This window comes from Taudactylus pleione, unplaced genomic scaffold, assembly GCF_031769625.1.
Source record: "Taudactylus pleione unplaced genomic scaffold, aTauple2 ptg000573l, whole genome shotgun sequence".
Lineage (NCBI taxonomy): Eukaryota > Metazoa > Chordata > Amphibia > Anura > Myobatrachidae > Taudactylus > Taudactylus pleione.
Window position 1 is genome coordinate 5,680,167 of NW_028284975.1, and position 14,557 is coordinate 5,694,723.

Consider the following 14,557-nt stretch of genomic DNA (forward strand, 5'->3'; position numbering starts at 1 on the left):
CCTGGTTATGTTCCTACAGTATTATCAACCTCAATAACATTAATTTCCAGTCATTTCCAGTAAATTTTGACCACCTCAGAGTTCACAATATTGTTATCAATATTGTCCAAAGACTGGCTGGCTAAACTAAGCAACAGAGCAGCAGCACAAACCCATGGCAGTTTAAAAGACTATAGCACATCTATGAAACATTGTGACACAGCAGTGGCAGACAGGATGACTGTTTAATAAACTATATGACCCCATAGAAACCAAGAATATTTTTGTTAATCAATAACTAGATCAAAGGCATGAGGGCAGTAGAGGGAAATGGAGGTGTATATATGTAGTGGAAGGCAGGTAAAGCAAAGAATGATTAGTTAATTTATTAGTTATTGACTAAGAAAATTTCTGAGGATGGGGGGGGGGGAGTAGAGTGGCCAGTAGGTCAGCCCCCTAATATTGTGTTCTCTAACCCATTTTCGGGAATCCTTCGCTATTAACATTGTATTATTTCTACTACTATTATTTGTCTTTTTTGTATTAATGTATTAAATCAATAACCAATAAAAATGTATTAAAAGAAAAGTGGTGCAAGATGAAATTGCCCTTGGGTCCTCCTACCACACTTATGTTGGATATTGAAAAGGACATGCACAGCTTAACAAACCAAGTACTTCAGCGACAGAGACTGACACTTTTATGGCTGAAGGGCTTGGTTTGTTTGGGCTGAAACAAAACAAGCTATCAATGGGCTTAAGGCAGCTAATAACCCTTTTCCACCTAAATTCCGGGTCTGACCCGGAGTTGGAACAAAGTTCCTATCCGGATCAGACCCGGAATTTTGCCGGCGCCGTCTGGAGATATTCCCAAGTCAGCGCCGCTCACACCACAGTCGGGTCTGCATAGACCCGGCTTTTGCGGAGTGAAAGTGGTTGCTTGGAGATGACGTCATCTCCAAGCGCCACTGAAGCCGGACCAACCGGCCGGCTAGCAGCGCACTCCAGATCATCGTGACCCAGAGTGCGCTGTTCTCACAGTAGGGTTTCACGGGCTACACCTGTGTTAAACCCTGCTAGTTACCTGGGTTGGATTGCCGGGTCACTCGACCCGGCGATCCAACTCTCTCCCCTTTTACACCAGGGAGCTGCCAGGGTTAACCCTTCAAAAACCCGGGTTTCAGCTCCGGTGTAAAAGGGATATAAGTGTTGTTAACCCTCTCTACAGCTGGACGAGGTCATTCTCCTCATTTGATCCCTCTCCCTCATCAGTGTTAATATCATCACACAATATCAGAACATCACTATTGAAATTCACCATTAAAGTTTCTACGTTGATGTAATTGGCAGGACAGGTCTTCCTCGTGGAATTTGTAGTTAATTTTTACAAACATCAGCTTTTCCACACTTTTAGCCTCCTACGATGATTGCTCATAAGGTTCTTGGCTGTGCTGAACACTATTTCTAAGTACACACTGGAGGGTGGGCAGCTTAACTAAAGAAAAGCTACATTGTACAGGGGACTCCAAATTGCCTTTCTTTCCTCCCAGTAGTCAAAGGGACTGTTTGACATGATAACTTGTACATTGTCATTAAAATAATCCTCCACCATTCTATTGATGGTTACTGTATCAGATTGAGTCACGGCAGAGGTGTCAGTTATTTTGGGCAATTGTTTTAGGCCTGACCAGATGTCATAATGTTGTTTCACTCTGGTGCACTGAGTGGACTTATCCCCATCATCAGTGGGTCTCTGTGATAAGGGTAGTATTTTCCTGGATTCCACTTGCAGGAAAAACTGAAGCGGAAGACTTTATCATGGCATGTTCCACTTCAGCTGACAACTTGCTCCCAAGGAGCTCTTTGCATCTCCTAAGATCTGTGGGGGCGATTCAGACCGGGGCACAACGCAGCGCACTTTCACAGCTGTCAGGGGCAGGGTATGCAAATTCCACGATCACACGGGAAGGCTTAAGGATGCCCTCTATATCTTAGAGAGCATGGCAGAGCGAAAGCACGCCAGTCTAAAGACGCCCCCTTTTCTATCGCAGCATGTCATCTCCAGGAAGTGTATGCAATATCAGTAACATCAACAGCCATTGGAGTTGCTCATAGCCCTTGAGGTAGACCCTACCCTGCCACAAGCACTACGATCACTGCAGGCTGAAATACAACCAGCTGACGTGTACAAGGACGCCTCCATGTTAATTATGCACGTCTATGAAACACCATTAGAAAGCACATGGAGCGTCTGCGTTCACACATCCACACCCCCGTTTTCATAGATCTTGGGCCCTGTGTCACTTGGAAAGAAAGACATTAAGTACAGCGTAAACGCAGAATCAAGCATGGTTGCCAAAATGTGCCCTGATACCAAGATCTTGACAACCCTTTGGTCCTGGCAAAACAAATACAGTGGTTGATCTACAAGTCGAACATACTTAGTGGAATCGCTTCATTTTAACTCATCCTTCAGTTTCTGTAGCTGCTTTTCCAATAGCTTAATTAAGGGAATCACCTGTCTGAACTCACTTCATTGGTTGCTACTTCAAATGGTTTCAGTAGCTTGCATAAAACAAAGAGTATTCTCCAGTGTGCTGGAATAAGGTACATTTCACCTCCTCTCCATATGGCTTCTTACTGTTCCTTCATTTGCTGAAGCATATAAACAGTGGAAATCCACATGGTCACTACCTCTTGCTTGCTTCAGTTGGTGGAATGGCAAATTGAACTGTTCTTGCAGCTGCTGCAATCTTCTACATGTGGATGCTGAATGCCAAAAATGTCCAGAAATATTTCCAACCACATACAGCATCTCCTGCATACCCTTTCTTTTTTTTTTTTTTAACCACCAAGGTGGCAAAACATGGGATGTGTTCAAATTCATCCAGTTGTAATACTCTCACAATGTTACATGCGTTATCGAAAATTACAAATCCTGAGAAGAGTCCTAGTGGGGAAACCATTTTGCTATGACATTTCAATCTGAACTCACTCATCTCTAGCATGAACATCACTGAGCCATTGGACATCTGAGGATGTCCAGCAAAACTATATTGCAGAGGATGCAGCCACTGGTTTCGACACACCCAGAAAAAGGGACCAACATTATCCCGTTTTCTGGAATGCTCCCCGTTGTTGCCCCCAAATGCGAGCAGCATGTCAATCATGCTGCAGCTTTCTTGGTACTGCGAACGGAGTTGCAGGACCACCTCTGCACATACGCAGTGCAACTCCTGCGCATGTGCAGATCTAAAAAAAAAGTCCAGCTCTTTCTCAATCGTCTATTTCTCTTTCTTCTATCACCTTTTACTGTTCTATTTTTCACTCTCGTCTTTATTTTGCCTCATCTATCTCTCTTCATCCCTCCTGTGAATTGCTCTCTATCACCCTCTCAATCTTCTGCCCCTTGTGTTTACGTATTTCTCTCATACCCTGTTTACCCTCTTTTCTATAGACTTCAGTTATTCCTCCCCAGGCCCATCTTTTGTTCTTAATGACCACAACTTGCATTGTGTATGTCATTACGTAGGTACGTGCACGAGTGCATAGTGATCTAATGTTGGGTACACAGACAATATATCGTGTCTAGAGATGATTAATGATATTTTGTCCTGATCATCTTTAAGTGTGTACAACCAATTCAACTTTCAAAGACGTGATGCACTGCCTATAAAATAAATGTAAAAGATATGTTGTTAATAAAATGTATGATGATCTGACAGTGTATAGAGACACAATTGGTAGCTTACGATGCTCTAAACCAGTGGTTCTCAAACTTGGTCCTCAGGACCTCACACGGTTCACTTTTTCCAGGTCATCCAGCAGGTGCACAGGTATATTCATTATTCACTGACACATTTTAAAAGATCCACAGGTGGAGCTAATTATTTCACTTGCGATTCTAGGCGGAGACCTGGAAAACATGCACTGTTGGGGGTCCTGAGGACCAAGTTTGAGAACCTGTGCTCTAAACAGACATATTATTCAGTTAGGAACGCTGACTGTTTAGTGTGTATGTTCAACATTGTTCTCAATGGTTAGGAAAATCATCAGGTAGGCAGTTACATCATTCAAGTGTGTACCCACATTATGTGCATGCTCTTGCATCTGGATTGTGTTCTTAAACTTTATGAAGGGCTAGTGTAGGGGGATAGCAGAGGCAGGGTATCAGAGTGAGTGTTTTTTTTTCTATTCTAATATAACTCAGTAGTAGGTGCGTATCATGCTGAATAGGTCCAATGTGCATGCACCCGCTCCAATGTGATGACTTTTTTTTTTTGTCAGCGTTTGATTTATAGATTATCCTTAGCATTATCTTTTTTTTCTTTTAATCTCTACTATTGTACTTTTTGGGATTTCCTCACTTTTTTTTCCCCTCTACAGCAGTGGTTCCCAAACTGCCTAGCGAGGGCCATTGACACGGAACAGAGTATTTTTTTTTCTTTTGTGTAAAATATAGGCAGGGAATCCTGAGGCTGCCTGTTGAATGGATTCCTACAATGCAGTGCGTTGTGGGAGATCAGACAGGAAGTGTCCGATCTGATTAGTGATGCTAAAGAACGGCGCCGATAATCACAACTAAAAGGTCAGTAGATCTATCGTGCAGCCAATGCATTGTATCCCAGATTGGCTAATCTGCCCTACAGCACGGCAGATCTGAAGATGCAAGGTACGACAAGCGGGGACGCGCATCGGCATCGTGATCTAGAGTAGAAACTCACAATTTGGCCATTTTTTACATGATCTGTCGTCACGATTCGTCGAAATCGGCCAAATTGGATGAAAAGTCGGTATGTGTGTGGGCACCTTTAAAGGTGCCTTAAAAAAAAACCTGTGGAGACCTTAAGGGTGCCTCAAACTGAGGAAGTTTGAGAACCACTGCTCTGTTTTATCATCTCTGTATGCATCGTTCCTTCTATACTGTTAAACATATTGGGTGTGGACAATGTTGTGATTAGTTGATTTTACATGTGTTTTTTTTTTTTATTAGGTGGTATGTGATGTGCAAGTATGGTAAATAACAGAAGTGCTTGAAGACTGTAGATTGTTGGAAATGTGTGCAGGTGTTGATATTGTAGTTATGGAACTACAAACTATGAACAGCCCAGTTACTGAACCAGTGATGTTGGTTTATTAAAATATAGTAGGTATAGCCGTAATGTTATATGCACACTGATATTGGAGAGAAGCTTGAGCGTAGCAGGGTTCCATACAACTCACCAGCTGGTGTATGTATGCTGCAAATGGGTAGCAGTGCAGGAATGCTGGAACAGCTTTAAATGGAGGTATTAACTGTCTCTCATAGGATAAAGGTAGGAGACTTCTAGCTCCCACATGTCACTGGACACAGTGGCCACCTCGGGTAAGGACATGAAGCCTCCCTGGAAAATAGGAAGACTGGAGTCTGCTAAGTAGCACACTCCTCTTTCAACATAGATGAGTGACATCACTGACACTGGTTGGAAAGGTCAGACTTCACACCAAGTTACTGAACGTGATGACATTTTTATCAGCAGTCGATAATATAGATCATGTATAACCAGTATAAAGCACTATGAAGGGGATTTAGTTCTCTTCGCAGGAATGTCGCTCCCAAGTGAAGTGCCCGGAGCTATTCAATTGAATCCATCACACCTGGTAGATGCACCCTACCACCACTAATGTCCGGGGCTTAGTCATGGCAAAATGCATCTCCCAGGAGGATATAAGCAGAAATCTACTAGTTACGGGTTTACAGCAAGAGCAATTGAATAACAGCGGGCACTTAACCCAGGAGCTACATCCCCACAAAGAATTGAATTCAACCTGTGTCTTTGTGGTTACATCACAAATCTGATAATCAATAAAAAGTATTCAGACCATTTTCATTCCGGACATTCTACATCCCTTAGAGTTGTTACACCACCTGGACATCTTACAGGAGATTGTAAAAAGTTGGGGTCCAGTTAATCATTAACATAATGGGGGACACAATAGGAAGTGCAGTTTGCTCACATTAGCTTGCTCAAAAAAAAAAAAAAACCACCAAAAACCTAAAATTTAGGAACTGATAGATTACTATATTTGGTCAGCACTCACAGGTATTGGGAATATATATTACCACTAGCTGCTTCCTCGGGAAGTGTCTCAACTTCCTTACAGACACTATACAGATTTTGGGGTTAGAGGGGAGCGCTCTATGGTAACTCAGATGTAGTCATGGCCGATATATGGCAGGTGTGTTCCGTGAACTTAATGCCATATGGTGTAGTAGGTTTTGATAGCCTTTGTTTGATATCTGACCCTTTTTTTGTCCACTCTAATAATCTTGGCAAGTGTGTGTAATTAATATATATATATATATATATATATATATATATATATATAAAAAAAAAAACATACATATATACATACATACACACACCACTAGTGCATGTTAGTTTATTCCTAGTGGGCAATAATTGTAGGGTTGTTTGCATAGTTCGGGTATTCTAGGTGGGCAATAGCCGTAGGCTCCATCTTGGTATAGATGTCAGGGTCAGTTCAAAATGATAATGAATCAGGTGGGAAAAAAAACGGTTGGCAGGATGTTAACAAAACTAGTCAAATGATGGTAAATCAGATTCAGTCAAAAATGATTGAAATCGGGTAGGCAGTTTTTGCCCACCTGATTTCAATCAATTTTGACTGAATTATTATTAGAGTGAACAAAAAAAAGGTTCAGATATCAAACAAAGGCTATCAAAACATACTGCACCATATTACATTAAATTCAGGGAACACACCTGCCATATATCTGTCATGACTACATCTGAGCTACCATAGAGCGCTACCCTCTAACCCCAAACTATACTGTATAAACTGCTAAATTTGTCTTAATACATCTGGCACCCTCCTAATTTTCTCAGTCTTTTCACTACAAATCATGTAAGCAATAAGCTGCGAGTTCACAGCTTGCCAAAAATAAATTGCCTAACAATAGAGGTGCCTGTGGCTGGCAAGATTGCCTAAACTGCATGCAGTTTGAGTGGTCTGTCCAGCCAGAACATAATCTTCCTTAAAAATGGTCCGGTTAACTCTGGTACTTTTTTCCCTTTGACTTTACTAGCAGATCTTAGCGAACCAGGCCTAAACAGTATGGTTTGGTTGGCAGACAATCAAGAGCAGAATTCCATAAAAGATCAGGTCTTTAGAAGGCCACACTCTGACATGAGGTGCAGAGGCTGTAATTGCACCCACCATTTAGTCCTCCTCTAGTACTTGAGCTTTAATTGGGCACGGACAGCATTACAACCACAATCACACATTAAGACTTCACATCCTCTCAAGCAGTATTATTCCAGTATATTTATATGGCCCATAGAGTTTAAAGAAACTGTGGGTTCTATTTCACAGACCACCGTATCCAGTTTTCATAAGGCAAATACAAAATAGTCTTTTAAATCTAAGGAAGTTTTTTCTAGGTTCCATTATATATCAGGGCATTGAGGGCCTGATTCAACAGTGGAGAACCATCGGACCCATACGCACAATAGTGGTTGACCTGACACTCCCACAGACCTAGCAAGACTTTGTGTGTGCAACCTCAGGCTGCGTCTTCCGCAAGGGCTTAATTATGCACGCCCCTGAAACGGTGTCCAAACGCACAGACACACCTGCGTTTTTCCAACCACTCCCCCGCCATCACCCACAAACAGCACTTCCTGTCAATCACTTGTCTCCGGGGCTGCGGACTCCCTGCGTACGCATACTCCATCGCACTGGCAGGTTCACGCACTGCAATGCATAGCAAAACCACCGCCCGATTGTGTGCATCTGTATCCGTGCATTCCTTGCTGAATCAGGCCCTGAGATTCCAATATTGGGCAGAATAAGTGAGGATGGTGATCTAGAGAGGAACCCAAAACATGTTGAGTATTTTAAAGTGCCAGAGGATGCTGGTGTCTATATTACATGTTCCAGTGTCCCTTGTAACTAGAGATTAGCAGTACAGTTTGGACTCTGCAAACCAAATTAGTGCAAGTTCAGATCTTATTGGCTATCCAAAACACGTGTGAGTCGGATAACCAATAAGATAGCTTTCATAACAGAGTAAAACCGAACTACTCATCTCTACTTGTTTCACAAATATACAATACTGTTCAAGTTTTAGGCAGGTGAGGAAAAATTGCTGCAATTTGAGAATGCTATCAAAAATAGAAGTGTTAATATTTATTTGTACCAATTAACAAGATGCAAAGTGAATGAACAGAAGAGAAATCTAGATCAAAATCAATATTTGATGTGCCCACCCTTTGCCTTCAAAACAGCATCAATTCATCTAGGTACACTTGCAAAAAGTCAGGGATTTCGTAGGATTATAGGCAGGTGTATGATTAACCAATGAAATCAAGCAGGTGATAATGATCATCAATTATACGTAGGTTGAAACAGTCATTCATTAACTGGAACAGCTGTGTAGGAGGCTTAAAACTGGGTGAGGAACAGCCACACTCTGCTACAAAGGTGGGGTTGTACAAGACAGTTTCATGTCACAGGTGATACACCATGGCAAAACACAAGGTATTTATACTGCATCAGTAAGGTCTCTCCCAGGCAGAGATTTCAAAGCAGACTAGGGTTTAAAGATGTGCTGTTCAAGCTCTTTTGAAGAAGCACAAAGAAACGGGCCACTTTGAGGACCGTAGACGCAGTGGTCGGCCAAGGAAACTTGCATCAGATGAGATACAACATGCTTTACTTCCCTTCAAAATCGGAAGATGTCCAGCATTGCCGTCAGCTCAGAACTGGCAGAAACCACTTACACCCATCTAGTGTTCGGAGAAGTCTGGGCAGAAATGGTCTTCATGGAAGAATTGTGGCCAAAAACCCATACCTTTCGACAGGGAAACAAGGTCAAGCGACTCAACTATGTACGAAAACATTGGAACTGGGGTGCAAAAAAATGGCAGCAGGTGCTCTGGATTGGGGAGCCAAAATTTGAAATATTTGGCTGTAACAGAAGGTAGTTTGTTCGCCAAAAAGCTGGAGAGCGGTACAATAGTGAGTGTCTGCAGGCAACAGTGAAGCATGGTAGAGGTTCCATGCATGTTTGGGGCTGCATTTGAAGTTGGGGATTTGGTCAGGATTAATGGTGTCATCAATGCTGAGAAATACAGACAGGTACTAATCCATCATGCAAGACTCATGAGGGAGGCGCCAGAATTGGCTCCAAATGTATACTGCAGCAGGACAATAACCCCAAACATAGTCAATGTCATTAAGAACTGTCTTCAGTGTAGAGAACAAGGAGTCCTGGAAGTGATGAGATCAGGGCACTGTGGGGGCCAAATCATTGAGTCTGTCTGGAACTACATGAAGAGACAGAAGGATTTGAGCAGGCCTACATGCACAGAAGATCTGTGGTTAGTTCTCCAAGATGTTTGGAACAACCTCCCTGCTGAGTTCCTTCAAAAACTGATGCAAGTGTACCTAGAAGAATTGATGCGGTTTTCAAGGCAAGGTTGGTCACACCAAATATTGATTTGATTTACATTTATCTTCTGTTCATTCACTTTGCATTTTGTTAATTGATAAAAATAAAATTATTAACACTTCTATTTTTGAAAGCATTCTTATTTTGCAGCATTTTTTCCCACACCTGCCTAAACCTTTTGCACAGTAATATATATATAATTCTATATAATAAAAATCAGTTATTGGCCACACAAATTGTATTTCAAACACTTTGTATATTCAGAGAAACAAAGCAAAATGTAATTAAATATACAAATAAACCCAAACCTTCATTGCCAAAACTGATCACAAAAAAAAAAAAATATTACACTTTATTAACTAAGCATATTTAGTATATATTACACATACATATCTACAGCACACACAAGGAAAATTATCAAGTCATAAAAACAGATTGTGAATTCAAGTGATCAAGTTGATTAAAAAGATATTGTGTAAATTGATTTAAATTTCTGTTTAAGTTACAGGTTAAATGAAAAATACAGTCAAGAATTTAACACCATTAAGTGGAAAAAGCAGCATGGCAGTCAGCTTTTAGCAACATCCAAGTCTCAGATGATCGGGATTGCTCGATTAGGAAACTGTAAAAATAATTTTTTCTTGGTTGTCAGTGAAGGCACTTAAGATGTTTTACATTCGTTTGCATTCTCCTTTTTTGCAGCTTGATCCCACCAGTTAATTTCTTTCGTTTCAGAAGCAGCTCTTGCATATGTGTCTACATCTGAAAGAAGTGAAAAAAAAAAGAAAAGTCAGTTTTAGAAAATGTTATGATGAGTATAAAACACCAAAATTCCCCACAGAAACAGACAACTGCCCTCGTACTCCCAAGAGTGCTGCAAGTCATTTTGGGACTCTAACTAGGAGGTTTGGTTTTGTTTTATTTCTGCTGGAGTATAGTGTCCAAACACATTTAGATCTCTATCTCAGAATTGCATTTTATTTAATGTCAAGTGCAACCTTTTACACTAGTTTACCAAACCAGAAAAGTTTCTGCAGAAGTGTTGTTGTAATGAAGTAATCCATGTACTGTGGGCTCCAGGCAGCAACATGACATGTACTAGGACCCCTAAAGAGGTAGCTCACTATGAATTTCATATCGGATAAACCAGGAGCCTGACAGATTCTAATGGAGTCCCAACAGCTCTTAGTTAAATGACCAAAATAAATTCTCTTGAGCAAAGTGAAGTAACGTAATGTCAGCATGGAGTTTTGAGGTTCCTTTAAGGACAGGGTTGTACTGACAACAATTCCTTGGAATTGGTTTTGACTGAAATGCACCCCAGCAAATCTTCCAGGTGTTTTAAAGTGGCAATCATTTAAAAAAGGCAAAAACCAGTAGGATTTGCCTTTTAAAAGATTGCAATTTTTTTAGGAACACTCGCTGGGATCTCGCTGATACCTGTATCTCAGGATATTACACTTACTCCTCTGCCTGAGAAGAGATGACGCATATTGCATCTAGGTTGCAGCTGAAGTTCAGTTAGCTACAAAGTGCAATTAGTTACAAAACTGAGACCTAACTAATGATTGTGTGCGGTTTACACAAGTGATTACAAACAGGCCACTGGAGGAAAATCGGGCAGCATAAGGTATATAGAATATTGCAGTTTTTCACAAAGTGGTAATTACTTTTTTTTCAATTATTAAGCCACAAATATTAGTTTTTAATTAAATAGAATGGAGAGAAAAAAAAAGTGCCATATACACCATCAGTTAGAAATGTCTCAAACGTGATATAGGGGCCCATTTATTAAGGATCGCATTTTGCAATGCGATCAGGGCATGCAGTACCACCCATGATCGCATTGCAAAATGCGATCATACCGGCCGAATGTATGACCCGGCACATGCAGGGAGACGGGCTCCGAAAAAAGAGCCCGTCCCTGCGATGTGGCCGGAGCGCATACTGGCCTGCTGCGCATGCGCAGTCCCGCGGACTGCACATGAGCGGCGCCCATTGTCGGCGGAGGGATGTGGAAGATCCCTCTGCCGGCTGAAATGCGGGTAAGTGCCCATAGGACACAGCGGCTAAAGCTATCTTCAGATAGCGTTAGCTGCTGGGGTCAATATCGGGAATGTTTCGCATTCCTGATATTGATACATTTGGCAGCATCGCATCCCCCATAGAAACCTATGGGGGAGGCGGCTGCCGGCGGCAAATGAGGGATCGCAGCAGGTATCGGAGATACCTGCTGCGGTCCCTGCTTCATACATCCGGGGGATACTAAGTATTTGAGGTAAACCCCCGAAAACAGGTGTTTTCGGGGAATTTACCTCAAATGCACTTTGATAAATGGGCCCCATAATGTGCTTGTGTTTACTATAGAAAGATTATCCAGGCTGTTTGTAAAACTTCAACCCCAATAGACAGCTGCAACACATTCTAACCATATTGCAGTAACAATACTAATACAGGGGTTAGGGTTAAGGTAATACTGATAATAGTACACTGTACAAATTATTAACCAAGTTAGTGTGTAGCAAACAGTCTAGTTAACCTTTATTAAACAAATCAAACCCCCCCCCCCCCAAAAAAAAAAAAAAAACACAGAAAGTGCATATAAGGCAGAGAGAAGCCCCTAGGTGGTAGCCTCAAATATTTATATGGTTACTACAGTCCATAATGTCATTTCACTTTTAGATTAGCAGGTGCAATATACATCCTATATTTTATTGGTATATCTATATATATATAACAAATATGTATATATTAGATATCTATCAACCTGAAGCAATATCATGACACACAACTCCCCATAACACTTGCCATATGCACCCTTCTGTGTGATCTAATAAAAAAAAGTGATGAATAGTGAACATGAAAAACAAACATTAGCCCACAAAACCAATTACCTGCTTCAAAACAAGGATTATTAACAGATGCTGTTGTACTTTGATCTGTCAAAACATTAACATGGATATGTAAATCATTTTCTTGATTCGCACAGATTTTTTTTATTCCAGAATACTAGAAAACACAACCTGCATGCTACAAATAAAGATGAAGCCAAAAAAGCCATCCATTGGCAAAGTCCTCTATAGAGGCAGAGATATCAAATTCGACTTTGTGGTAATATGGTTATTTACATTCCCTTGCATATAGTAATTTACCTGCCTGCAAAATTAAACAGAGTACCCACTTTCTGACCCTATGGGAGAGGGGAGGTTGTGGAGTACAGTATATACCTCCAGAAACAATTTTCCACTACCACCATCTTCCCCAGCTCTCACAACTCTGTGGGTCTCAAAACGAAGCAAGGTTTTTGTAAGTTTCTGGAAGACTTAAATATTTTTGGTAAAAGTCAAATTTGTATTTTATAACCTTTTAACAAATTTAGATGGTAAGGAGGAGACATACAAATATAACCAACTAGCTGAAGTACCCGGCATTGCCCAGGTTTAAATCTTCAAGTTATTAAGTTTTATTATGTGATCCAATCCAATGGAAGGCCCAGAATAGGCTCCCCGGGTCAAAATTCTGCCCAGTGTACACTAACGGGAGGTCTGGTCGGAACCTCAATCCACTGGTATGTCTTCTGGGATCCAATGTTACCACTCTGGGAAGTTTTCGTCCACATACATTGACCCTGGAAGCCTGTTCTGTGTTTTCCACTCTAAGTTCTGCCCAGATTACAACAGGAGATCCGACCGGGACCCTAACACTCCAAAACATTGCCAGGATCCAACTAGACCACCTCGCGTTGGTTTCATCCCGATCAGTGCAGGGGTGCCCGAATGCATAACCGGACAGAAACAGACAGACCAATGAATTTTATATATAAGATTACCTGGTAAAGTGCCAAACATGGAATTATCAAAAAACTTTTTCGGATTGTAAGGCATGGATTTTGATCGCGCATCAAAGAATTTATCTTTAGGTGAATTGATTTCTGGCACGTGTAGATTTTTGCGAGGAGATACAATTAAGGCGCTGAACAATGGTACATCTGTCTTGGTTGGTGACACAGCATGCTTTCTATAGGGTCCAGTTTTTCCTGGAGACATGATCGGAACACTATGCCTTTCTATCTTGTTTGGGGACATTGTCCGAGGTTCGTGCATCACAGTCTTGCTTGGAGACCTTACAGTCTTTCTATGCAGCCCAGTTTTGCCTGGTGAAGCAATATGACGAGGAGGAATGTCAGACCTGATGGGGGAAACTGCAGCTTGCTTATACACCTCAGCATTGCTGTGTGACATCGCGCCTGCTTGATGCACAGAAATAGGTGTTGGTGTCGCTTCAGATTGCTCTTTTATTTTCTTAATTTCTTCTTCAGAAACGGATATGTTTCTGTAAAATGGAAAACAAATGAAGGAATTGTATGCAGTTCTATTGGAATAATAAGAAAACAGTTCCCCCCCACAAAAGAGCCATGTTAAATTACAGCCATGATCAGTGTTCACATTGTTGTAAAGTTTGTTAGAGACTTTGACCATTTATGCAGTGAAGTATAGATATGGTTTTGCATAGTTAAAAATGTAATATTTCAGATTACCTTCTAATGTATACAAACATTAAAAACACTATCTGAATAGTCAGGGAGAAGCAGCAAGTAAAATTAATTTCCCCATAGCTTTGGCTGACCTATTTGGATGATGTGGTCTTAAATTTAAAGTATAATTATCATGCTTGAAGTAGTTCCTTGGTGCTGGCTAGGGAGCAGTTTTTTCCCTTCGTCAAACTACACTGCATGCATTTTTAGAGGTTAATTAATTTGCTTAATATCGAAAGATCAGATTCCATTCTATAGACACAAACCTGCTGAAGAGGGTTCAAAACTTGAAATTGATATGTGGAGGTTCTTAAAAGCAAGATTTTAAAAAGTGACATTTGCTTAATTAGATTTTTTTTGTTCTTCAATATTTTCATCAAATTAGTCATACCTTGAAAGTTGGTGGCATTTTCTCCTGTACTGGGATATTTCTCTTTTTAATGTAGCATTTTCTGATTGAAGGATAAGCATTGCTGTGCTCTGCACAATGCCACTACCACCACCGCAGGTCAGAGGGTACTGGGAGGAGCTGGCGCCTTCACCGTCTCCACAAACTAGGGAAATAACATAGGAGTAAGAAAATGCAGA

The 14,557-nt window shown here is 41.0% G+C and overlaps 1 protein-coding gene across 2 annotated transcripts in view; it reads right to left on the reverse strand.

The window, feature by feature from the left end:
• Window positions 1-9,742: 9,742 nt before the first annotated feature.
• CENPE (centromere protein E) overlaps window positions 9,743-14,557 on the reverse strand; it is a 123,898-nt gene continuing 119,083 nt past the window's right edge. The window contains exons 50-53 of one of the 2 annotated variants that reach the window (XM_088453244.1): window positions 14,361-14,523; window positions 13,265-13,767; window positions 12,330-12,374; window positions 9,743-10,197 (exon numbers count right to left, since the gene is read on the reverse strand). In XM_088453244.1, the coding sequence (XP_088309370.1) occupies window positions 10,097-10,197; window positions 12,330-12,374; window positions 13,265-13,767; window positions 14,361-14,523 (812 nt within the window). In that variant the 3' untranslated portion in view covers window positions 9,743-10,096. The remainder of the gene's footprint in view (window positions 10,198-12,329; window positions 12,375-13,264; window positions 13,768-14,360; window positions 14,524-14,557) is intronic. The other variant, XM_088453245.1, reaches the window with a different exon arrangement.